Below are 24,439 nucleotides of genomic sequence, written 5' to 3' on the forward strand. Positions count from 1 at the left end.
TTAATGGGAGTTGTCATGGAATTGTAATACTTTACAGCATTCTAGAGTAACTATGGGGAATGATCAATGTAGCTTTCCTCATGTACTGCTTCATTAGTAAGGGAGGAGGCTGGGTAACAGAAATCTTACAATTGTCTTGGTGTATCCTCATCAATGCTCTTTCACTGCAGAACCCTACAAAAAACTTTCTGATATCCAGCGCCTGACATATCTTAAAAGAAGCAGTTAGATAGTAATACTATTTCTTTTTTTTTTTTTTTTAAACGTAAGATTAAAGAAAACCAAGACTGCATTTTACTTCCATGGGAAACAAGAAGGATAAATGTTGATGTGAACATTTTTTTTTTTTTTTTGGAAAATAAATAAGTGTACTGAACACAAATCAGATGTGATATTTTTGAATCTTGAATAAATCAAGAAAAGTTTGTGTTTTTTTTTTCTCTTCTGCTTGCAATTAAAAGTATATCCTTCTTATCTGTTACTGAGGCTTCAATTATTTAATGGCAGCGATGCACCACACTGGAAGACGTTGAGACAAGGGTGCATTTCTTTCATTTGTGATTCTCGTGTTCCTCCAGAAAAGATTTATTTGGTAATAACTTGAATAAGATGTTGAGATATATATTTTTTGTGTAATACTTCCAGTTCTGTTATTGGACGAAACAGTGTAAGTAATCGAGTCAATAAAAGGGTAGCCCCTCAACATTTGTACAAAATGTCTTTTTAATCTCCATATTCCAGTTTTAAACTTGTTAAATATGCCCCCACATTGGATCAGAAATAGGACGACAAGCAATCACATTTATAATGAATATGTACTGGGCTAAGAAAACATCCATGGACACAAACTGCATTGGAGTTTATTTTTACAGTGGTATCTACAGTGCCTTTTGCAATGTCCGCTGGCCTATTGATGGAGTACCAAACATCACAAACGCTTATTTGTCTTTCACAAAGTTTGTTATGCAGGGTTCAAGTAAGTTGGCCACTGGTGCAGCAAAAAACAAAAACTAACCAATTTGAGGGGGGTTGTATGGCCGTGTGAAAATTCAGCATTAAACTGACAAATGCAAATGTGGAACAATAGGTGCCCGTTTTAGGCGAAGGATGCAATAACCCTTTCAGGTATCGGCTACAGGGCCATGTACTGTACTGTACGGCTCGTGGTGTCCCAGTATCTTTTTTCAGACATAATTTGGTGCCTGCACCTGCCAAGTTTAATTGATAAAAGGGTATGACCGTGCAAGTTCAGGTTTTGACTTCCCACAATGCATTTCAGAACTACCACTGATAAGGTTACAAAGTGTCAGACATCAGCTTCTTACATTCTGGACAATAAGACATTCACAATAACTCAACGATTTAATTGTAACTTAGTTTTTGTTACATTTAGAGCTTTCCAAATTTTTCATATGCCTTCATATCCACTGAATAGTCAAAACATTTTACTTTCTGCTTTAGTTAAAGTCTAGTATTTTCTGTGGCTAAATCAAAGCCATGAATACGGAAAACTCAAGCCAGTTGCATGCTTTTATACTGTGGGTACACTGCCTGTTTTGAACATACTGCAGTCCATCCATGCAGCCCTAGCAGTGGGACACTGTGTCACTGGAGGCTGAACTGAAGGGACCTCAGCAGTGACATGCAAGGTGATTCCAGGTTTTCCGGCCCCAGGATGTCTCTGACACACTCCTGCCTTGTGCTGGTCACTTGTTTTGAGCATCGCAGCAGAGAGAAGTCTATTGTTCTGGATGTGCATTAATGCAGGTAATACTCGATCGCTGCAGAAAAAGCAGCAAAGCCTCCACATCCGAGGACTCCAGCTTTCAACCCAGCTGCAAAAAATATATTGTTTAATTATTCTTAATTCGGTGCTATAATTATTTGCAGTCGAAGTTCACATTTCAAAAATAAGATCCCAGGGGATTTTGCAAAAAAATAAATAAACACAGTTGAAACTATGAGCAGTCAACCAAATGTACCACTTGAAACTAGAGACAGGACACCTGTAAAAGCCAAACACCAGACTCTGGGGGTTTAACAGTTAAACACGGCTCCCCTGGGTAACTTTTGTTTGCTGTTTATTAATCTTCCACATGTTAAAGAAGACCTTTTATTAATAGAGTACACACATGTTCAATCATTAGACATAAAACACATTTCACAGTTCCGAACCTTCTCTATAACTTTGGGACTCTAATGTATGATTCATTTGTTTATACAATCATATAGTCTGAAGGAAAAACACTGCAAACTACACCTGGGATTCCACCAAAGGCTTGCAAGTCAGTGAATGAATAACTAGCCGCCTGTTCTGCTCTCCCATCTTGTGGGAGAGTATGACTGAACATGTGTTCTGCAAAACAGCTTAGAGTAAAAAAAAAAAAAAAAAAAAAAAAAAAACTGCTTTGAAATTATTTGGATTCATTAATGTACAGTCAAGAGACTTTTCCGGTTCTTGCACTGTCAAGGTAACAGTCAGAAGAGCCAGAACGTGAGTCAAGTCTACCGACAAACTGCATGGACTTTGCCAACCCTTTGCTACTTTTCAAACGCAACATTCATGTATGTAAAAATCATTCTCTCCCTTCATCTACATTTAAGCCTTGGTCCCCATTTTCCTTTGAAAAGCAATCTGTTATTTTCTGCCCTGAAATATTCATCTCAAGAACAACCACCCTGGTGTCTAATACCTATTGATCGTTTCTCAAGACTGTTTCTCATGTGCCTACAGGCATTGCCAAAAATAGAGTTTTAATATTTCTTTTTTGTCTTATTTCCTCCCTTCTCAAGTATCAATAGAGGAATGTGCTGTACCGCACTGAACGAATCTGGTAAAATTTAAACTATACGTAAGCAAGTTTGTTTCCAAATAGCCCCTTTCCACCTTAGTCTGGAGTGAAGTTTGATAGGAGGCTTTTGGCTTTGTCAATCATGTTTAATAAAAATGGCTGGCTACGTTGAGGAGGCTCTGAGTCACTGCAATAAGCAGAGATGAATTTAGGCAAGTACATGAAAGGCAACTCTCTGGTTAAGGATATCAAAAATGAACTTAACAATAACTGATTGCTTTAAAAAGTTTCATATTTTTGTCCATGTCCTTAAAGTGACAGGACTAGCTTTCTGCATGCCTATCTGGTTCAGAGACAAGTAGTAGAAACTTGCTTTATTTTACCCATTGAAAGTGTGCTCACTCACCTCTGAATCCAATGGCACCCCCTGTGACACATCCACTGAGAACAGCATTCTTCCAGTCTGACTTCCCTCGATACTGGACAGAAAAACAGACTTATTGCCAGGACTCAAAGCTGTACAATGTGCAATACTATAAGCTCATATGAAAATATTTTCATAGGATCAGCAATCAAGTTCTACATCTAAAACTAAATCTAACACATTACAGGTGTTGGTATCTCCATGATTTTCCAAGCAGAGCCACTGTAATTTGAATCCGCAGAAAGCTTGCAACATTGTTTGTGTCTGCAAACAGTTTTTATTTGCTTTTGTTTCTGTAATCTTCAATTGTCCAGCAGCTGTAGAGTTGCAGCCTATTCCATTATTCCAGAGAGACACTGACCCTATTAAAACATGTCTGCAATAAACAAAACGACCAGATGGGGGTGCTGTGATCACAGGAATTGGTCACCAAGTCAACTGTGAAAACAACCTGTTTTCAAAACACCAAAACCAATATAGTGTATTTCACAACACTCCCAATACTATGCAATAATCATTTAATTTACAATGATTCATAAAGTAAAAATCACGTCAAATAAATATGACTGAAAAAAATGTAGGCATTTAAAATTAAAATAGTGCCCCTCCTTAGTGTTGTATCCATGTTGAGCACAGGCACAGTACTTACTGACTCTATCAAGCATTCATAACAGAACCAGGCACAGTACTTACTGACTCTATCAAGCACTCTGAGCAGGAAAACATGGCCCCCACAATGGCAAAGTTTTTGGCATAAGACATCCCTCTTTGCCCCATGTCCTTGAGAACTTCCTTCGCTGTCGGTGTTCTTAATGGGTCCTTGGGGTCAAAGCCGACATTGGTATCAATCCCAGCTGTAAACACACCAAACGCTCCGCCCAAAACAAAACCTAAAAGGACAGAAAGGATAATATGCAGTCAAGCGTGAGTTTAGTTCATTCTGTACATTATATTTCATTTGCAAGCCTATACTTCTATGCAATGACAATCATTCTTTGGACTACAGTAAAACACGTGACTGATGTCTGTTGCATCCAGATGGGCAGTGGTGTCCAATCTCTGTCTTGGAGGGCAATTCCTTTCCAGGGGTATCAGGTGAAATGAGACTATGAACTACCTCAGGGTCTGGGTGCAGGTTTAATTGGTTCAATTAAACAGTTTAGAGTAGGGTTAGAACATAACAAATAAGACGGGCTGTTTATTATATGCCACTGTGAAGTATACCACTTAGGTTAAGCACAGGTTAACAGCTTTATTGAGATTCATAAAGACGTCACTCAGGTACCAGTGCGTAGGCAGACCCTACTCTAGCAGCCACAAGCTCACAGGTGTGCGCCTAACGAATCCGTATCTCGTAATATACTGAATGATGATGTGTTCAGTAACTTTGCAGAGAGGACGTGTCGTGCAGAACATGTCTTTACCTCCGACACACGCTAGTGCCGCTTTAAAGGCGCAGCTCTCCATGCCTCTCTCGATCATCTTTTGCTCCTCGCTTTTGTGCGGATTCGGGAAACCCCCCATCACGGCGGGGTTCAGCTCCCGTGCCTGCCGCTTATCCCCGATCAGGTGATTCAGGATGAGGCTGTACTGCAGCGGGGCGTCCTCGGAACTCGACCCCGCAACCGGGGGAGACCCTGGAGAGGTCGAAACGGAGCTGCTGCCGCTGTGCGCCGCCATGATGGAAATGCAGACAGTAGGCATTCGAGTAAATGTAGTGCTTTTAAGATCTGTGCATTCGCGTTTATCAATAGGCGGCTTTTATGCAACTATAATCCTCGGGTTTTATTTGTGTGGTTTAAATAGTCGATTTAAAAGACGGCAGAGAGTACGAATCGCTGGATTACTTAGTAGGAATATTCATGATAATAAGTACCGAAAGATATGGTACACATTGGGAACTGCAGATTCGGCACAGCGAAGCTAGCACGGTCAACCTGTACAGTGTGGAAACCTGGGTACCAATCACATCCGCTCAGTGCGTTAGTTCATTAAAAACAGTACTTTCACTACGCTTGCATTTTCCATTCACGTATGGTCTTAACGAATAGCGCATAATTAAAAACCAGAGAGCAAAACTACTGTGATCAGAAGCATGCTCTAGCTGTGAGCTATTATATATAAGAATAAACATCAAGAATATATTACCAAGAATGAACACGCAGTGGTGGCAGCTTTCCAAATAAGCTGCTGTCCAGTGAATATTACTAGCGCAGAATTAATTGTCAGTTCATACACAATACACTGCCGGTACTGAGACCATTGCAATGTGTATCAGCAAACTGTTACAAAACGATGCGCTCTTTTAGCTAAGACTTTGCTTCGTGTAAACGTGTTAAACCCATCCATAAAATCATAAATAAAAAAGGGAAGTCATGACAGACTGCAACAGTCAGCCCACTAGCGCAGCTAATTATAAACTACATTATGTATTGCACAAGTAAAACGTACTGTTTACTGCTTTTTCACAGCTCCGCCTTACTCTCCAGCAAGGTGTGCAAATCATATATTTTCCAGATTACCGTTTGGGTGTATTTGTGTTTTTAATTTACGAATTATATTGGAGAATTATACCACCAATCGCAATGCGAAATTGTGCGCCCCTGCCTCGTTCGCGCTGGATTATGGGAATAGTAGTCCAGAAGTACCTGTCGCCTCGTCAATGAAAAAAGAAACCGAAGTTTAAAGAACGCCATGTCCCAGAAGGCTTTGCACCAGCTGCAGTCGCTGCGCAGCCACCACCTGGTGGCCGTTTTGAAAACTGTCAGTGATTATCAGAGACTATCGCTGTAATAAAATAGCAGCTGGAGATACAGGTGAGTTGTCAGGTGTTTCGTTTTCATTTGCTTCTTTTTATTTAAAAAAAAAAAAAAAACCCTGTATATCATTTTGCAGCATATGAATGTATTCTGTATATTTACGCCTTTAAAAAAAAAAATTCAAACGGAATGCAGGTAAGGTGTGCGTTTCCTTTATCTCATAATACAAATTAAGTTTGGTACCGTATGGTGTAAAATTGTGTTTTATCGTGCTCGGAATGTTTTGCAGAATGTTTTGATTTGAAGTATAAACGAACATATAGCGCGGTTCCACATTTGTGATGCTAGTTGGATTTTCAGCTAATATACAATTGCACAGTGCTGCCAGAAATCACAATGTATCGAGTTAAATATATACACAACATTGAGGTAGTACTGTACAGTAATACTCAGTAGTCGTTATGCGTATCTGCGGGGTAGCTGATGTCGAGCTGGAGTGAAACAAGGACACTGGAATCATAAATCATCAATTACTTGTACAAGGAGACGAAGAAAAAAAAAGTCATTAATGTACAGTTGTTAACCTATTTAAGCATGATATATCTAACGAGATACAAAACCTCATTTTCAGTTTTGCCCTATCTAGATGTATTAGGGCAATGTTATATCCGGCGATATCAGATTTGTTTTGACCTGTAATCAGCCTAAGCTACCTGTTTAAGCGCCTCTGCTCTTCTTTGCAATATGGTCATGTAACCTTCAATATCTGCAGACTGCAGGCGAGACAGCATTAAGACTGAGATTGAAAACCACAATCAGACAAAATACTGTTCACCTTTAGGCTCTGCATTACTTCCCTAGCTTGCTGTATTGTAACATCCTTACACCTTTTCCAGAAGAGCCCCAATATACAAACTTGTGTCAAATATTGTACTTTTAATGAAACAAAATGCATTTGGTTAAATAGTCTTTGAAAGCATATACCAATTCGGAATACACAGGAAATATGTGTTTTTGTTTGTTACTCGATTTTTTTTTTTTTCCTGTGTACTGTACATTTTACAAGAATGTATTCCTTTCTGGCAATACAGTATCCTGGTATTTTACAGGGTACTTTTATAATGCAAAACGAGAACTGAAGGAGCAACAACGAGATGACAAAAGACTACGAAAGTAGGTAAGCAAATCAGCTTTATCCAATGTAATTAATAATCCAAATAAATCCTGCCCTGCTATATATGATTGGGCCAAACCATATATTAAATTGGAATTGAAATTTTAGGACAGATTGACATGTTTATTTAATAGTGTCACTTGTGTGATCCACTATACAAAGTTTGTAACCTTGCTGCGAGACCAGTTTTTTAAATTTTTTTAGAATGAGTAAGAAACACATTTTAAATTGAATATACGGTATGCAGACAAGCTGGAAAAGAGATGCCTGACATTTAGCACAGGTTCTCTGAACACCCCTTCATGCAAACGTTGCCCGCGTTCTTGAAGCAGGTTGGATACAAATCCTCCAGTACCAAAGTCAAGTCTCCATTACTTCTACCCACTGAAGTGAAACAGACAGCTTGTTCCCTGCAAGCTGTTCTGTGCTCTAATACAGTTCCAGTTTAAAAGATGATTTTTGAAAGGCAAGTCAAGGAATGTCTTTTTGCTTCCAACGACAGAGCAAGTAAGCAAGTATCCATTTCTTGAGGTAACTTGCCTCTGGATTCATTCTATTTTGGATGCTGTTATTGATGTTGTCCTGCTGTTTGGTCAGTTATAACCTTCAATTAAAATGTCTGTGACGTCTCTTTATGGTTTAAGCACTTCATTAAGCCAGGACTACACTGTGCTTTAACAGGTCACACAAGCATACAACTGCAAAGTGAGGTTGTACTTAAGAACTTCACACACAAAAACAAAAGGATATATTTAGCCTGTTTTATGGTGAATTGGCAACTCTGTTCCATAATTGGAGTGCAGCTGAAACTGTGAATGTTGCCAATTAAATACTGCTGGGTGTTTCTTATTCTAGTAATTCACCACCATTTAGATCAATTGAAACAGACCACTTTATGTTGCATTAATCATAGACTGGTATTTAAGGAACATGACTAGGAGACCATTCTAATTCATTCTGAGGATTTTGGTTAAAATTAGGAAGCTGTTAATAAGTATGGCTTCGGTGCCAAGCGCTGGTGATTGCTGTTCCCAGGTAATTCTGGCCTTGTTTTCCCATATATTTGGAAAATATTATTTTATATCATTTCAGTTTCGCATTGCTTGGTGTATTCCCGGGTGGAATAGGCTGTCCTAGAAATGGGACTCCCTGCCAGACCACAGCTGAAGAACAAGTGTGTCAACACTGCACCAGCTCTGGCTGCAGTGAAATGTGCTTGCCTCTGGAGCCATGTATAGAAATGGCTGCTTAGAACTGCATTCTCTCTATTGCTTAAGGTCATGTACAAGAAATGAATCTGTAAAACATTCAATAGACTATAGAAACACCTAATAGTAGTACATACTGTGCAGCAATACCATCATACTAGTTTCCTCTAGTATGACTATATGTAAAAAAAATGAAACACATGTATATTTTTGTTAATGACGTTAGGCTTTTACAGGAGTAGCCCTTACGGTTTTCAGTAGTTTTTTCTTAGCCTTTGTGTCATTGTGATTGCATTGTATTTTTCAGCTGGGGGAAAACAAAATATGTTGCATTTAAAAACAAATAAAACAATATTAATAATATATATATATATATATATATATATTATATATATATATATATATATATATATATATATATATATATATATATATATGTATTCCACATTCATTCTTATATAAATGCTGGATTATGCAATCTGCTTTCCAGTCACATAGCCTCCCACTGAACAGCTAATTTGAAAACCAAATACCGGGTGAATATAGAGCTGAAAATAGATCTCTTTCAAACGGCAGCACTGGTCTCGCTGTGTTGATCCAAACTATTGGAGTCAAACATCCAGATGCTGTTTAGGCAGATGACGTATGTAACTGAAAATGGATAGCATGCCCGGCCATCACAGGGATTTAAAAACGCATGGCTGTGCTTCTCTATAGCACAGCTAGCCTAAGCCTGTTATTTTGTCAGGTTAAGAGAAGTGGAAGTTTAATGCTCCCAGTTGAAGTTAGGTTCTGTTATTCGCACAGTGATTGTCGGAGAGCAGTGATTAGCCTGGATGCACGGGTACACCCCCAGGTAAATGAAGTCGATATAATGTGTAGGTGGACGATGCAGATTCCATGTTGACAGGAAATGAGAACACCTAATGTAATATCGGCCTGTTTCACTGGAGTGAGGGGGTTTAAAATAGTCATTCTTCTAATACTGTACATGCCTGTTGGTCAGGTGTATGCTGTTGCCATTTCTGTTTTGAATCACTTAGTGATAATTGAAGCTGTCTGTGCTAGTACTTTGTCCCACTTTTTAAAAAAATAAATAAAATACAATCTTATGGTCTGTGATTATACAGTATTAAGTTTTAATCTGACCAGGTAGAATAAACTCTGCTATGTGTGTGTGGTTTGACACTTTGACATTTCAGTTCTGTTCCCAGTCCTTTTCAGGGATGGAAATAAGACTCCCATTGCATAGCACTTTGATCCATTCCTGGTTTTACTATGAGTTTAAAGACATCCACGAGCTTGTTGCTTATACACTGGGGCTAATCAAGCTCTTATTAAAACCTGGTATGGATGACTCTGCTATGCAATAGGAGTCTTATTTCCATCCCTGCTTTAACTCTCAAAGCAATAAGCTGACAGTTGATATGTACTTACACTGATGGCCTCAGTTATTGATTAAATTGTGCGTCAGGCTCACAGTTTGCATAGTGTAAACACATGTGGTGCAAGTGGATTGTAGGGCAGCGTGTGTATAAACACATTGGGACTATAGTGTGAGATAGGCAGTGAAGGTCAGGTGCTGGAAATGCACTGGAAGATGCTTTATCTGCAGTCACCTTCATGCAGCATGTTTACGCTCAGCAGCTTCTCCGTATCGCGTGGCTCTGTCATGTTAGTGCCGTGGTGTGCATTAATCCTGAAGGGTTTTGATCGCTTGTTAAAAATCAAGCTGTGTGCTCCTGGGGACGCTGATCACAGTATTAATTAAGTATAAATAAAGGATTCTTCTTGATTCATCAGTCAGAGACGATACCTACCTTTAAATATAATAGGCATTGAAACAAGTGACCTATGCATCATTTTAAACCTTAACTTGCATTAAATGTTGATGACGGTACTGTATTTGAGTTCAGTACATCTGTTTTGTATCATTCTGTGATTTATTGATGCAGGGGACACTTGGGTTAGCACTGTACAAGTCTAAATAAAAAGCATACAGTTTATATTTTACAGTATACTAACATTGATACAGTCATTTGTGATTTGAAAAAATAGCAGACTGGCTGTTAAGTGAGGTTTTGTGTCTCAGCTTGACTTTAATCATACTGTTTGAAATAACCTCCCAGTTCCACCATACTCTTCTGTTCCAGAGCTATATTTCTGCTAGTGAGCAAACTCCTGCTGCGTTCTTTAATGACTGCGTTTTAAAACAAGACATTTTGCTAAGTTGCCACTCCTTGCTTTGGGTTTGCACCCAGTCCCAGAGGAACCTGTGAAGTCAAACTGCCTATCCGTTCAGCAGCACGTCTCCTGCACTACACTAACTGGGGAGATAAGGACAGATACTGTTGGGAATCACTCAACTTTCCTACTGCAGCGTTTGATAGGATGTAGCCACCCCTGTCGGGGAGGGGGGGGGGATAGAAGACTCATTGTGCACCTGTGAGGCACAGCTCTGTTTCCATGACAACATGTTAGTCTAGGTGCTTTTGTGATTGTTTACTGTACCTGTACAGTATGTGACAAGTGTTTTTGGAGAAACTGCAAGAAAGGTAAGTGGCTCAGTATGTATTGCTCTGTGCTTTTTTTTTTTTATTATTCACACCCAAGCGGTTTAGCTAACAAGGAATCATCGTTGGCTTACACTGAAGGAACAGATAGTCGAGTTCTGATCGTGACAGTCAAAGCCCTAAACAGACTCTGACCTGACACTCTGCATTTATGTGTTGTCCTCCTCCACTCCTGTTTGCCAGCTGCTGTCTGCTGATGTTGGTCTACACTTTGGCTCCATTCCCAGGGTAACAAGAGTCTCTAGAACTCTCCTTCCAAGAGAGATCTACAGGTCCAGCTCTAGAATATAAAGCCTTCATTTAACCCTGTGTTGCGCTGAATCCATATACCACAGTTAAATCACAGGGGAACATGTAAGCAGGTGACAAAGGGTCTGAACATTGTGTCTCTTTTAAGACTGGTGTTAACTGAACTGCTTCGGCATGGTTTACTGATCTTCAAAGGATATGATAGTGTTGTAGAATACTGTCATTTTGACATTAGTTGCTGTAGTGGTTTCACAGCATGTATTATTTTAACAGGTTAGTGGGGTTTTTTTTGTTGGTTTTTTTACCATTATAACTGGTTTCCATGCTGTGCTACTGACCTTGCTTTAGTGATGTCTCTTCCTTGTCATGTAGAAGGTGTATATAAACCCATTTGTTTTGTCTTGTATTTGAGTACAGCCTTCTAGTCTATTTGACTTTGTCTTTATGCAGTAAAGAGATTTAAAATTGCAGCATATTAAGAACAAATGTGGTATTGAGTCTGTGTTTCAGTTTATTACAAAACTTATCTACAGTAAGAAGCTCACAAATAGTGACTGCCACTTGGACTTGATCATTAAAATATCTGTACTGCTGTACTGTTACAAAAAAATATATATATCTGGTTTGTTTGAATGCGTGTGTGGGTAAAACTAACATTGTGCAAAGTGTTAGCAGTTGTGCTTGATGAAAGCAGTTTGCTGTTGTTTTTTTTGGTTTGTTTTTGTGCTGTTCTATGACTGATGCACCCTGGTTGCACCACATGCAGAATTGTGAGAGAAAATAAAGGACTGGTATCCGTGCAACGATAACCATCCATCAGTTAGTAAAAATGAGACCACACCCATCCACTAGGAAATCTAATCTCCTTCCACAGCTCAATGCTGGTTCAGCCTAGAACCGTTTCCTTTATCACGTCCAGACCATATCATTATACTTTAAATGACCAAGCACAGTAATTATCTTTGCTGCTGCCAACCCACTGTGTTCGATTTCATCTACGGGCTTCAGTGCAATTAAGAATGGATTATTTTAGATAGTGCTCCAAATCCAGTTAGCTATCGGTCCGCATTTATAATGCCTTTAATACATCAACATATATTTAAAAATGCGACTAAGTGGTATGTACCATTGTTATTTACAAATTGGGCATTAATATAAGACCACTCGTCTATTACAAATCGCTACCTTTTCTGACAACTGTTTCAGGCACTGTACTGAAGCCATATGTCTGACGGGACAGTCAGTGTCTTGTCATACCATAGGCACATTAAGGGTTCGTTTGTTTACTACTTAAAGATATTGCAGCTGATGGTACAGGATAGTTTGTGACGCTAGAGAACATTTGTGATAAGAACAAGAATGTCAGTAACACACATACTGGCAACGCCTGTATGTACAACATCATAAAAAAGCAGCAAACAGTGGCCTAGGTTACACCCACTGCAGCCTAAAGCTAGTGAAGTACTTTGCAGTGGTCTTGTCTGTAGATTACAAGAAACACTGCCGTTAAAGACTTTTAGTAAATTCCACTAGTGTTTTTTGGAGTTCTTTTGTTGTGTTCCATAAAATTAAATTTCTGTTCCATTAGCAGACATGGAATGGTTTTTGGTCAGGATTTCCATCACATTGGAAAGGCGGGCTGTGCATTAACTTTTTGGAAGCACCGTTGATATAATGATAGCAGAGATATGGATGCTAATGACGGCTTTTCAGCCATTAAAGTAAGCAAATGGAGGTATTAATAGATACACATTTTAATACTTGTGTGCATTAATGTATCATTCCTTGATAGCAGCGGTATTTATTTTAATTAGATTTAACACATCACCCCAAAGGTGTTACTGCTCCACATTTGCTTCATGCATCTCATTGCAATGCAGTGGAGAACACAGCTGTAGTGAATTAAAAGTAAACCATGCCAGAGCCTTCATTTGAGGGTGTTGCGTAATGGCAGGGAGAGAGACTCTGACACAAAAGGCTGCAAATGAAATTGCACTAATGTGCAGTTTTAATCATAAATAAACAAAACACTACCAAAAACACACTTGGCAAAAAAAAAGGCACAAGGGCCAAAATAAAAGGTTTTACAAAAACTCACACATGTAAACAGACAGCCCAACACGGAACTCAGAACACAGACCTCCACCTCTCCAGCCACGTTCCCACGTGTCTTGACGGAGAAATTGAACCCCCTCCCTGCCAGCCCAAAAGCACACGGGCAGGTCTTCCACCCTGCCACACTGCCACAGATTGTCAGCCCACTCAATCACCAAACACATCTGCAAACAGGAAATGACTCTGAAACTCTCTGTGAAGTGAGGTTTTCTAGGAGGGGGGGGAGGGATACTCATTTATTTAATCACATGAGATACCCACAGGGCAGTTTCAGTTCTGGAGGATCTGTATTCAAATTGCCGCACAGTTCTGCTCTCCTTGTAATTGGAAGCTGGTGACAATGGTAGCCGACACCACAGAGTTCCCTAAATGAGGGTTCACTGTTCATCAGCAACAGACGGGCATCATTTCACACTTCCTGATTCACTTTATCACTCGGGTTCTGTGATAAAAATATAGCTGATCTGAAGACACATTTGTGCTACTAGCTGGCTGAGCAGATAGACAGAGGTGTGTGTAAATCATGTTTTTTTTAGAATTCGAATGTACTGTAAGGTAGTGGGTTTACAGTTACATTACCATAGAAGGGAGGTGCTTTAGATGTTAAGGAAACTAGACTGTTCAAATAATGTTTGGTGCAAACAGCTGATATGAAAATGTTTTTGAAATGTATGTGTGAATGTTTTTCTATTTTGCCAGTGGTGTATTATTAGGTAGCCTGTACCTTCATAAGCTCAGTCATTGTAGTATTCCACACTGTTGTGCTTTGCACAGAGCATGCATGATTATGGCTACTGGGTGGATAATTCTCACTAGCTATGAAGCTGAACCCACTACAGCATTGACTGTAAGTACTATAACAGAGGAGGTAAAGGGGATTTTTTGTGGGAGCACAACACTGGTTTGAAGTAACATTATAATTGCACATGGTAAGGGAAAAAGAAGTACAAATGTGCAGGATAGAAAGGGTTAAAGCTAAACGGCCATTCCATGACAATGATCCATTTGTTATGCTGGTCAATGATATGAGACCGATGGCAAGCCCAAGATTGAGGTCATGGGTCTACTCTGATCGTGGGAAAGTCTAGGGCTTGCTGAGAGTGATGAGTTATCCAGGCAGTGCTCATTTCAGTTGGATATCGATGATGTCCGTGCAGTGGTCATTTCTAGTAGAACATCTCTTCTAAAAAGGCACAAGAAGAGAAGAGCCTCCTAATAGAGAAGAGACATGGGCTTATTTTTCTACTCTACACTCATTCTTCTGAATAAATGAAGGAGCTTTGCATTCCCAGATGGTTGCCACTCCCTTTGTGTTTTTCATTAGCTACGGCAACTTAAATCTGCAGTAAATTCTGCTAAATGTGCTGAGTCTGTGAAGGTCTAACTCCAGTCTAACCTTTTCCTGTCGACACATACTTAAAATCTCCAGATTGCATTATGTGTTCTAAACCTGAGCAGTAAATTAATACAGCATAATGCGTTTTATAGATCTGTGGATCATATTAAATTAAGACCACATATAATTAACAAGTAAGGGCTTTTTTCTGTTGGAAAACAGCATTCAAGTAAAATGTGACGCCCTTGTTCTTTACTGCAGAATGTACTGTAGGTTTAGAGCTGAATAAGAAAAAAGCTTATACAGCCTCCAATATTTTCTAATTAGGAAAATTATCGGTTTTAGAAATCGGGAAACGATTCTGTATGAATAGACAAACGTGAATTTACATGACGTGTTTATTAACACCAGTGTAAGGTGTGCAAATATAGCTAGGTGTGTCACACTTGTGTATCTTCGTAACCTGAGCTTGATGAAATGATGCCTAGGCACAGCATTTGTTACACACGCTGCCAAAGTTCATGGTGAGTGGCCTTTTCAAGGTACGCGCTCTGGATTGGCTGAGCGATTGCAAACTATAATCTTGTGAACCACTTGTCTGATTTTGATGAACATAAGCAGGATCAGTTGTTATGTTATGTAGACCTTGCCCTGGATGTAGGTCATAGTGACCCACTCCTGCTTTGTTAAATTGATCCTTGGCAGGGTTAAATCTGTCTTGCTAATAGGACAGTGTGGCAGGACACAGGCTTTCAGCTTGCTGGAACACTTGCTGGTTTGACATCTGGAAAGTATATCTGAGCTATAATTTTTATTTTTTTTTAAAAGCTCACATACATTGACCTCTGAGGGGAATATTAATCAGCTGGTCTTAATAGCCCAAAGTGAAGTCAATAGAAGTCGCAAATACCTGGTGGATTCACAAAATCCACATTGCTGGCAGAAGTGTTCTGTATCGCAGCCCGGTATTGAAAAAGCAGGATAGCATGAGAAGGGTTCCAAACCAAGCAGAGGGTGGTCCCTCTGGTTCAGACTGCAAAATAAACAGTGCTGATATGATATGATAAGTGCCGATTTACCTCGTCGGTAAATGAATAGCACACTGAGAAGGACCCTCTTGTATAATCAGATGGGTTTAGGGATTGTACACGTGCACACAAGTTCAGTTACTGTAATAACCAATGCACAGGAAATTGCCAGATTACAAATAGTTTTGATCAGCTATTGATCTGGGCTTGTTTGCCTGTAGGTGCATGAACTACTCGTAAGCAATGATCACGTCAGGGCAGATATAACGGAGACGAGAGGTCATTTTAATAACGAACAACAGGGCTGGCTGCAGGACTAGTCTGAGTTTTTAACAGTTTCTTAGTTTGAAATATTGAACAGTTGGCGATTTTACTTTCGTTTGCTGCATTCTGCCCATTTTGAGTCAATCTGGTATCAGACAGGCATCAGCAAGTTATCAGAGAGCTTTTGTCTTCCTTCCTGTCTTTCAACCCACATCAATCCTTTTTATTTTTTATGAGACTGTGTTTATTAACCCTTGTAAAGAATGCCATTGTATATTTTTTTATATACAACAGCATTGCTATTTTCCACGAAACTTGATCATTCAGGATTGCTGCTAGGAATGTATGTTTATACAATACAGACTATACCACTATTGGCATGAGGTGATGAAAATGTTTTTATTTTTGGCACAAAATGTTGTAATTACAAATGTGATTGCAAAGATATCAGCAATGAAAATATTTTTGTAATAAATACCCACTAGGGGGTTGTTAGGAGGCACTGAATGTGTTGGTTGAAATGCTGTTTTATTAGTAGAGTAGCTGTAGCAGATGAGTTAGGGTTTTTTTTTTTTTAATTAATAGAGTTGAAATACATTTCCTTGAGTCTGGCCAGTGCACAATACATTCTGAGCTCTGACATCAGTGTCTAAGTATGTACTACTGCAAAAAAATATATATTTATATATAAAAAAACAGATGTGCTGGTTCTGAACCTTTTTAAGCAGTGTTGTTAAGGTGTTGTGCTCGCGTTTCATTTGGAGAAGGTCGAGATTTGGCCAATGTTCATTTTCGTGGACAGGTTTAGGTATGCTGAAGACAGGTGGCTCTAAAGAACAGGAACCCTGTACTAAGTGCATAGCGTAAGTATTTTTGACATGGGTTTTTCTGCATGTAAGTAATTCCACCACTGACACCTATTGCAGTTCAAAGCAGAACAATTGCATCAGCATGAATTTAAATTCAGAAAGAAAACAAAAACAGCAGAAGGGTCTGCCCAGTGATAGATCCACTGTGCCTTTCTTGTTCATTTTCAATTCCTCAATCCTTTTGAAATAATAAGCTGAGTATTTTCTTCCCTTTTCTGGGTGTTTTTGAGGAAGAGAGCCTCGCTTGCGCTCAAGCCAGCCTGTTTCCGTCTCTTAATCATTGCTGAAGCAGCAGCAGCAGAGCATTCTGTGAGTCTCTGTCAGAGCTCTGTGGTTTTCCTCTTGGAAAACACTCGCCAGTCTGTGCTACAGATGCAGTCCCTGAAACCGGCAGTTGAAACTCGTATATAGTCACCAAGCCTGAGACTACAACTTGCTGTGAGTACTGTTTTCTTTCTTTACTTTCTTGCTTCTCATTGCAGGGGGAATGCTGCTCCAAAATAGCCACGTGCTGTAGATGAAACTCTTAAACCTTTTTTGTGTTTTTGAAGTTTAACAGACCTGTTCACAGCCAGTGTACAGTAAATGGAAATTAGCAGTAGCTGAAGGCAGCGGTGTCATCATCTAAGGGTGTGTGGGCCTAGTGTGGATTTAGCTTTTACATGTTTAAGGTTATCTTTTAAGTCAATGTGGAAAATATATTTTTCAATTGAAATATTTATAAATTGCCATTATTTCTGACTGTGAATTCGATGAAGACGTAAGGATTTTGATGACTAGTGGCAGCATTTCAACCTAAAGTTCTTCAGCGTGCCTGGTGAACAGGGCTTGGGTAAAAGAAGCAGAAACATGCAACATGTAGCACATACTTTTTGTGGAAATTCTCTGATTCTCACCTGACTGATTTGTTATGTCACGGAACCCCTGATGTGTATTCAGTAATGTATAAAAGCTGCTTCTTAATGTTGCAGATCAGTTTCAGCGACGACGAGCGTGACCACGGATCTGTCACTCAGAAAGATGGTGAACAGAAGGTTCTTGGTTTGTTAGGGGCTTCTCTATACAAGGATGGGCAAATTACTCTTGATGCCTGTGACAGATTTTCACATTGTCCTTGATGTTCCTGGAGACCCTATTGACAGTGCTGTGGCGGGTGTTTCACATTGCTGTTGAACCCCTGTATGTCTACAGCAATAAATGGCCAGCTGGATTTGGTGCAGTTATTTAGGGGACGCTGCTGTAGTTCAAAGCTGTGTCAGTGCTTTTTAACCATGTATCCTGTTTTAAAACCCTTCCAGATGGAGTGGAACCAAACTGACAGAACCGTTTTATGTGGTGTGCTAGCAAGTTCTCAGATAGAGCTTTAGAAATGGAAAACCGTAACCTTTGTAACATCTCATCAGGGGCAAGGCATTTCACTATGAAGATGCAAGTCGCAAGAGTTCAAGTCTTGTACCAGTAATTGCTTAGATTGGGTTTGGCATATGCTGTTGTCATCACAAGTAATCTGTGCCGAGTGGAATCTGTGCTTGCTTTGCATTGACAAAGTGTTCAAGGCACTTGCTTGGGTTGATGCCTGGTTGCCGCTGCACTTGTTGTAGTAAGGAATATATGCAGTGTATTGTGCATTACTGCTTAAGGAAAGAGCCTTTGAAACGGAAAATAGAAAATGACATCATTGAAAAGAACAAAAATAACCAGTTCCTATACTCGTTTCCCTAAAGTTAACCAGTATTTACAACTGACAGCTTGCAGTGGTATCACCTCTTAACAAAATGCAGTGTTAAATCTGCACACATTCCAGAAAGAATTAATTTGCACCTTAACGTAATTGCCATACTCTCCCCTCCGTGCCTCGCCCTGTACAGTGCACGCTTGTTATTGAGCCAGCTGCCAGGTTCATATGCAGGGTGCTTCTCGTTTCCCTCCAGAGTGAAGGGGTGCATACATATCCAGCTCCCAGGAGCTGCATGAGGCCGAGGCTTTAACTCATCTTCTGGAATGATTCGTTTTTGAGCAGCGCTGTGGTTGAAAAGATTACACACACACCCTCCGCTCAGCAGGCACTTTGCACATGCCGATGTATTCAATCAGGACAAACTGGCACAGAACTACAATTCCTCCAGTGTTGTGCCTCCACAGACTATGAGAAAGGGGGTTTAGGGTGGATCCTCTGGCAATATTAGCATGCATTCCACTGGTTCAGTTTTAAATTAGCTGGGTCTATCAAAAAGGCTTTCCTTCTAAAAGTTTCCCACTTTATTTTTGCACTTTTGCCCCATGCTTTTGCCTTGGTTACACTATGCATTTACTATGGTTTACCCTGGTTTGCCGTGTTGTTTAGTAAGCTTTACCATACCTCTGAGCTCTAGAATGCCTGCCTATGCTTTACCATGCTTTCACTGTGCTTTATTACATTTTGCAATGCTCTTACTATGGGAAACTTTTCTAAGTGCTGTTTTTTCTTTTTAACCCATCTGCAGTTTGAAAGGCTGTAAAAGGATGTTAATGATATTCTTCACTTTTCCTGTGAAATTGCTTTTTTGAATGACGGCAACAGGCAAGAAAGAAAGAAAACCGAACCATGACGAAGACATTTCAAAGCAAAGAGTGCGCGGGCATGTACAGTAGAGACCGAATCTCTGATCCTACACACAAGAGCTCAGGAAAAGAGGATCAGACCCTTTTGGATAGTTAGGTAACATTACTTCTATTGAATACTTGTGAGCTTTTATTTTACATTAACACACATAGATGTCGCCACTTAAAGCATTTCACAAATCTTACGACTCCATTTGCAGGTTTTAAAGAAGCACATGTTAAAACAAACCTGTGTTTTCAATACTAAAAATAACATCTGATACCACGATGTATTGCCTAACTTAGTTTATTTATGATTTCCTATTTACACACCCCTAGTTGCATTGCTAATTTCACAATGCATGCTGTAATAAATATGCAGTTTGAGAAGGTTCCTGTTACGTTTGTCTTCCATTGCTTACTAGACTTGCTCGCTAGCATCTCAAGTAAGCGAAAATAACTTTATAATCTAGGTTGATGTTTGATAGATCTTGCCGAGTTCTGGGGACCTGACTCCAAGCTTTTCCAGAATATGTTCACATGGGCTGCAACGATCTCATACATATTTAAATATGTTTTAGCTTTCTAAACATTAGCACTTGTGGTATTTTTTGGCAACTGGAAGAAGCCGGAATATTGATATTGTGTTATCCGTGTCTGACAGGCATGTGGTGTGTGTGGATGTGGGTTAACCGACAGGAGAGATGATGAATCTTTCTTTTTAAAAGCTGGGACAGCATTGCTCTCAGTGCAAACTCTCTGCAGCACAGCCTCGCTTGAAGCGTCCTGATGGGTTCACACACAGTGCAGGTCATGTCGTTAAGAAAGAAGAAACGCAATACTTCAGGGCGTGGACGCTGGAGAGCTCAGCTGTCGTGCCACCTTACCAACTTGCCCATTAAAACTAGAAGCATGTGCTATGGAAGTACAGGGCTGAGTTTGTCCGCGGTGTTTGCGCCAGGGCTGCTATTTTGAAGGTCACAATCGGGTTTTCTGGCATTTCCTGATTGGGCAGGGGTTGGTATTCTAATTGGAGTTTCTCTGGGAGATGTATGCACTGCCTAAAAAGATTACTGTGGAGTAAATACTTGTAATTAAGAGAAATCTTAAGCCTACTTTTTCATGGATATGTATTATAGTAAAATGTTTGATACTCTGAAAACCATTTAGTAATATACTCATATATCCTCATTGAATACAGTATGTCTCTGCTCTTGTGCCTCTTATACTCTGCATGGTAAACGCATACCCTCTCACCAAACGTTTGATGCCTATAGGATTGCATTTGGGTCCAATCCAGTAAGCCGTTGATTTCTATGTGAGTGTTACAAATATTACGGTGACTCTGAGGACCCCTTTGTATGTTTGTGCACAGATTAATCTTATGATTTAAGGTTTACAGTTATGGGTGAAATGCTGTCATACGGTAGTATAGTGGGCTTTGTTTTACTACAAACTGGCCACATGCCTCTGAAGACATCCTGCCTTTCAGATATTTTTCTTTGGGGTCCCTCATTGTACAGCTGCAGTGTTAGTAGACATGTGGCTGCTCCACAGTGCGCACTATGTGCGAAAAACAGCCTCCGAACTAATTGAAAGCAATCCCTCATCCTGACAACAACTGCTTCACCTTCTGGCATCGGGAAGGAGACAAACTCGTCAGAGTTTACGTGGCAGGGCAGCCAAGCTTGGTAATGTTTCTTGCAATGTGTGCCATGTTGTAAAATAGATCCTAAAAAGGAATTATTATATTGCCTGAAACACAAGTGAAGGCTTTCTGTCTAGATTCAAACAAATAGTGTTTAATGCATTTCTCCTAAAGTAAAGGGTATCACCATTTTCTCTCTTATTCCAAACTGTAAACTACTACTGCATCAGTTTTGCAACACAAAATCGCTTATACCTGGAGATTTTCCAGGAAGTAACAATCACTAAGCCTCTCTAAATATTTGATGCCCCCCAGTAATTGAACGCTGCAGCTTTGACACAGTAGCCATCGGCGAGTGACGCCATGGCCTGCTCATAGCTCTTCTGTTTTGTACAAAGCCTTCAGTTAATTTACAGCTTTGTTTGCAGTGTGCCGAGCCAGCACAGGGCAACAGTACCAGAATAATTCTGTGTTGTTTGCTTAACATTTCATTACAGGAAATGTCTCTGTCGAGTTGATGGCTTTACCTTACTGTTAGAGACTGGGCTGCACAGTTTGGCATCGGCAGCAATGCCATCAGCAACTTTAGAGATCTGTTTCACCCGACGAGGTTGCATGCCGCTATGGGTGTTTTGCAATGGTCTGTGCACTGCAAGTGGCCAGAAAATAAAAATAACATCTCTACTAATAGATTGTAGGACCTTTGTAGACAGCCAAGACGGAATATGTGAGCATTCTTCTGTGATAACTGCATGGAATTCTTTCAGGGAAGTTTGGGATGGAAGTGTGCAGCGAAGTGCGTTCTCAAAAGTAGCCCGTACAGTTACAGCTTTCTTTCTAAAAAAGTGCAGGCTACATATGTTTTTTTTTGTGTCATGAATTTAACTATTTAACTTTTACTGTCTATATATCCTGTATATATTAAAAACCCAATGTACAAGTTCCATTCAGGATGAAGAGTATTGGCTGCATTCAGAGGACTGTGAGTCTGGTCCAATGTTAAGTATACTTGTGCATGTGTCATTTGCATGTCCTGTATATTTAACCCTGCCTCTGTTTTCCAGGTTGATCGGGCTGAGCTGTTGACACTAATAGCACAAGATGAAGGGAGCTGCAAAGGGAGGCCTGGCCAAGCCTGGGCTCCAGTGCCCTGAGAAAGGGAGGCCAGTCCCCGCCGCCATTGGCGGGATGAAGACCTCCAAATCATCCAGCTCACTCTCTTCAGAGGTGCGGCTCAGTAAGGTACCCCACGGCCATTGCGGTGGTCTTTTGAGTTGTTTCTTTTTTGTTTTAGAATTGTAATTGTTTGTTCAGGGATCAGATTACAGACTCAATTACTACAGAGCAGCGTTGGCACATTTTGTGTGTGTGTGTTTTTTTTTAATGGATAAACCAAGCTGGTAATGTTACAGATCTAGCAGTGAATAACAAATCTGTCTATGGGAAGCTTGATAAACACACTGATTTATTATTTTAATGTTTTACAGCAATAATATATATATTATAGCAATATATATATATATATATATATATATATTATTTATATATTAGATTTCATTTAGAAACAAATTGTGCAAGAGAAGCACTGGAGAATATGTTTAGGGAATTCGTCCCTGTTCACAAACTTTCATAAGTTTTTAAAAGAATGTTTGATAATCATGAAACTAGATGACAGATTAGTAATGCTTTTTAAAACAGTTTTGAAAGTTACCAAACTTTTTAGAAAAAAAAAAAAAAAACATTCTTTAAACAACTAATGAGCTTTGTCAATAGAGTCTGTTTGTGTGCCTTAACTTTTGTGTCTTATCAGTGATGGCATGTGATAAGTTTAGATATTCTGGGGGGAAGAGACTGCTACAGTTAACACCTTGCAATTTAGGGGTACTTTCATAGCTTCACCCCCATTTTTTTCTACAATGGCTTGGGTCTTTGGCACAACTGAATCAAATCAGCAGGCATTGCAAGCACTTCATGGCACCACAACCGATCTGCAGGCGTTTTTGCCCCCTGTTTTATATGTTAAAATACTGTGACCATACTTTTAATCAAGTCAGATGTTGTTCTTTGTATCACATCTTTTTATACAAATCAAGTAGCTTGGGCTAATGCCTTCATCAGTGTAAATGTGTTCTGCATTGTGCAGCTGAAGAGAGCCAGCAGTGATGACACGTTGGCTAAGCCAGGGTTGGGTTCGGCACTGGCTACCTCCAGGATGAGGAAGACCACCACCACCGGGGCGATCTCCGAGCTTGCTGAGGCCAGACCACGGGGTATCCCAGGTAAAGAGCTGCAAAGAGGAGCAACTGACTGCCATTCAGCACATGTTTGTTATTTTGCAGTGTGACACATATATTCAAAAAGGGGGGGAAAAAAAATCAAACTTAATTGCAAGTAGAAGCAGTTAATTTATTGTAGTTTGTTCTGAGTAGTTTCTATACCATTAACCCTTTAATGCCCATTGGTGTGTTACACATGAGCCACTACTTGTGTTTGCACTCCAGCCTCAAAATCTGCAATATATTGTGCCAACTAGATCTGTCATCAGGATGTACAGAGGCTATAATAACTTTTCTCAATACAAAAATACAGGAGTTAAAATTATATAAATTTGAAGCTCTGCACTTGCTTTAAAGTAGGACCCCATCTGGTGGTATAAATTATGTACTGTAAGAAAATATAGCAGAGGATGGTAAGTGGCCACTAGGGGGCCACAGTGCATTACTCTTTCTCTACTGTTCACATTGTCAGTGTACAGTGCCTCTGAAACAGTGGGTAGAGATTGTGCCACTGGGTCTTATCTAGTTCTATATTGAAAGTGAAGGAGGTAGCTGGCATGTGGATGCTTGTCTCCGAACCCCTACCTGCATTTTGAAGTTGTTTTGTTTTCGGTTTGCTGTGCTCTGTTCTTTCCCAAGCTTAGCAATGCTTTGCTGTTCAGTGCCTGCACTTTAATACAATGTGCTATGATTTTACCATGGTGTCCAGCCATTAAACTGCTGCTGGGTTTGTAAGGGTGTGTATGTGCAGGCAGTGTGATAGAGCAGGGGACCTGGTAGCCAGCATCAATGCAATGAATGCTAGTGGGAGACTATTAAACAACCAAGTAAATGATGTATGGTTTATTTACATTCATGCTTTTAAGCTGGATGCGTTTTCCACTCAGGTGCTTTTAGAAAGTAGAAAGCATTGTCCTGCTGAAGTCACAGAAATCGTATTGACCAGTTGGAAAATGTATTTAAATAACTAGGGTTTTAAATCTGCGGAAGGTTGTAAATTCAGTTGCAGTGGGTATGTGATCCCAGGCTGTACAGGCCTAAATAACAAAAGCATTGAGTAAGATTATGTTTAGCTGAAAAGGCAACCTCACTGGTCTTTTTTGTTTGCTGTAAGCCAATCCTGTGTCTCATTAAAAGTGTCATT

The 24,439-nt window shown here is 39.8% G+C and overlaps 2 protein-coding genes across 7 annotated transcripts; one reads left to right on the top strand and one right to left on the bottom strand.

Annotated features, from left to right (window-relative positions):
• Nucleotides 1-705: 705 nt before the first annotated feature.
• Nucleotides 706-4,930, bottom strand: timm22 (translocase of inner mitochondrial membrane 22 homolog (yeast)). Its single transcript, XM_041236558.1, has 4 exons — nt 4,641-4,930; nt 3,910-4,106; nt 3,199-3,271; nt 706-1,835 (listed from the first exon to the last, which is right to left on the bottom strand). The coding sequence occupies exons 1-4, from the start codon at nt 4,918-4,920 to the stop codon at nt 1,759-1,761; spliced, it is 627 nt and encodes a 208-aa protein (XP_041092492.1). The 5' UTR covers nt 4,921-4,930; the 3' UTR covers nt 706-1,758.
• A 99-nt stretch (nt 4,931-5,029) lies between these two features.
• LOC121305047 (cytospin-B-like) lies at nt 5,030-23,630 on the top strand. 6 transcript variants are annotated; one of them, XR_005948029.1, is made up of 4 exons: nt 5,030-6,032; nt 7,085-7,152; nt 22,084-22,261; nt 23,163-23,627. XR_005948029.1 is itself a non-coding variant. In XM_041236563.1 (3 exons), exons 2-3 carry the CDS (start codon nt 22,121-22,123, stop codon nt 23,361-23,363), a joined length of 342 nt encoding a protein of 113 aa, XP_041092497.1. In that variant the 5' UTR covers nt 13,577-13,804; nt 22,084-22,120; the 3' UTR covers nt 23,364-23,625. The 6 variants fall into 6 exon arrangements, 5 of the variants coding, with proteins under 5 accessions (XP_041092497.1, XP_041092494.1, XP_041092498.1 ...); XM_041236563.1 differs by lacking the exons at nt 5,030-6,032; nt 7,085-7,152 and adding an exon at nt 13,577-13,804 and having other exon boundaries at nt 23,163-23,625; XM_041236560.1 differs by lacking the exons at nt 5,030-6,032; nt 7,085-7,152 and adding an exon at nt 16,667-16,785 and having other exon boundaries at nt 23,163-23,624.
• The last annotated feature ends 809 nt before the right edge of the window (nt 23,631-24,439 follow it).

This window comes from Polyodon spathula, chromosome 41 (assembly GCF_017654505.1).
Source record: "Polyodon spathula isolate WHYD16114869_AA chromosome 41, ASM1765450v1, whole genome shotgun sequence".
Lineage (NCBI taxonomy): Eukaryota > Metazoa > Chordata > Actinopteri > Acipenseriformes > Polyodontidae > Polyodon > Polyodon spathula.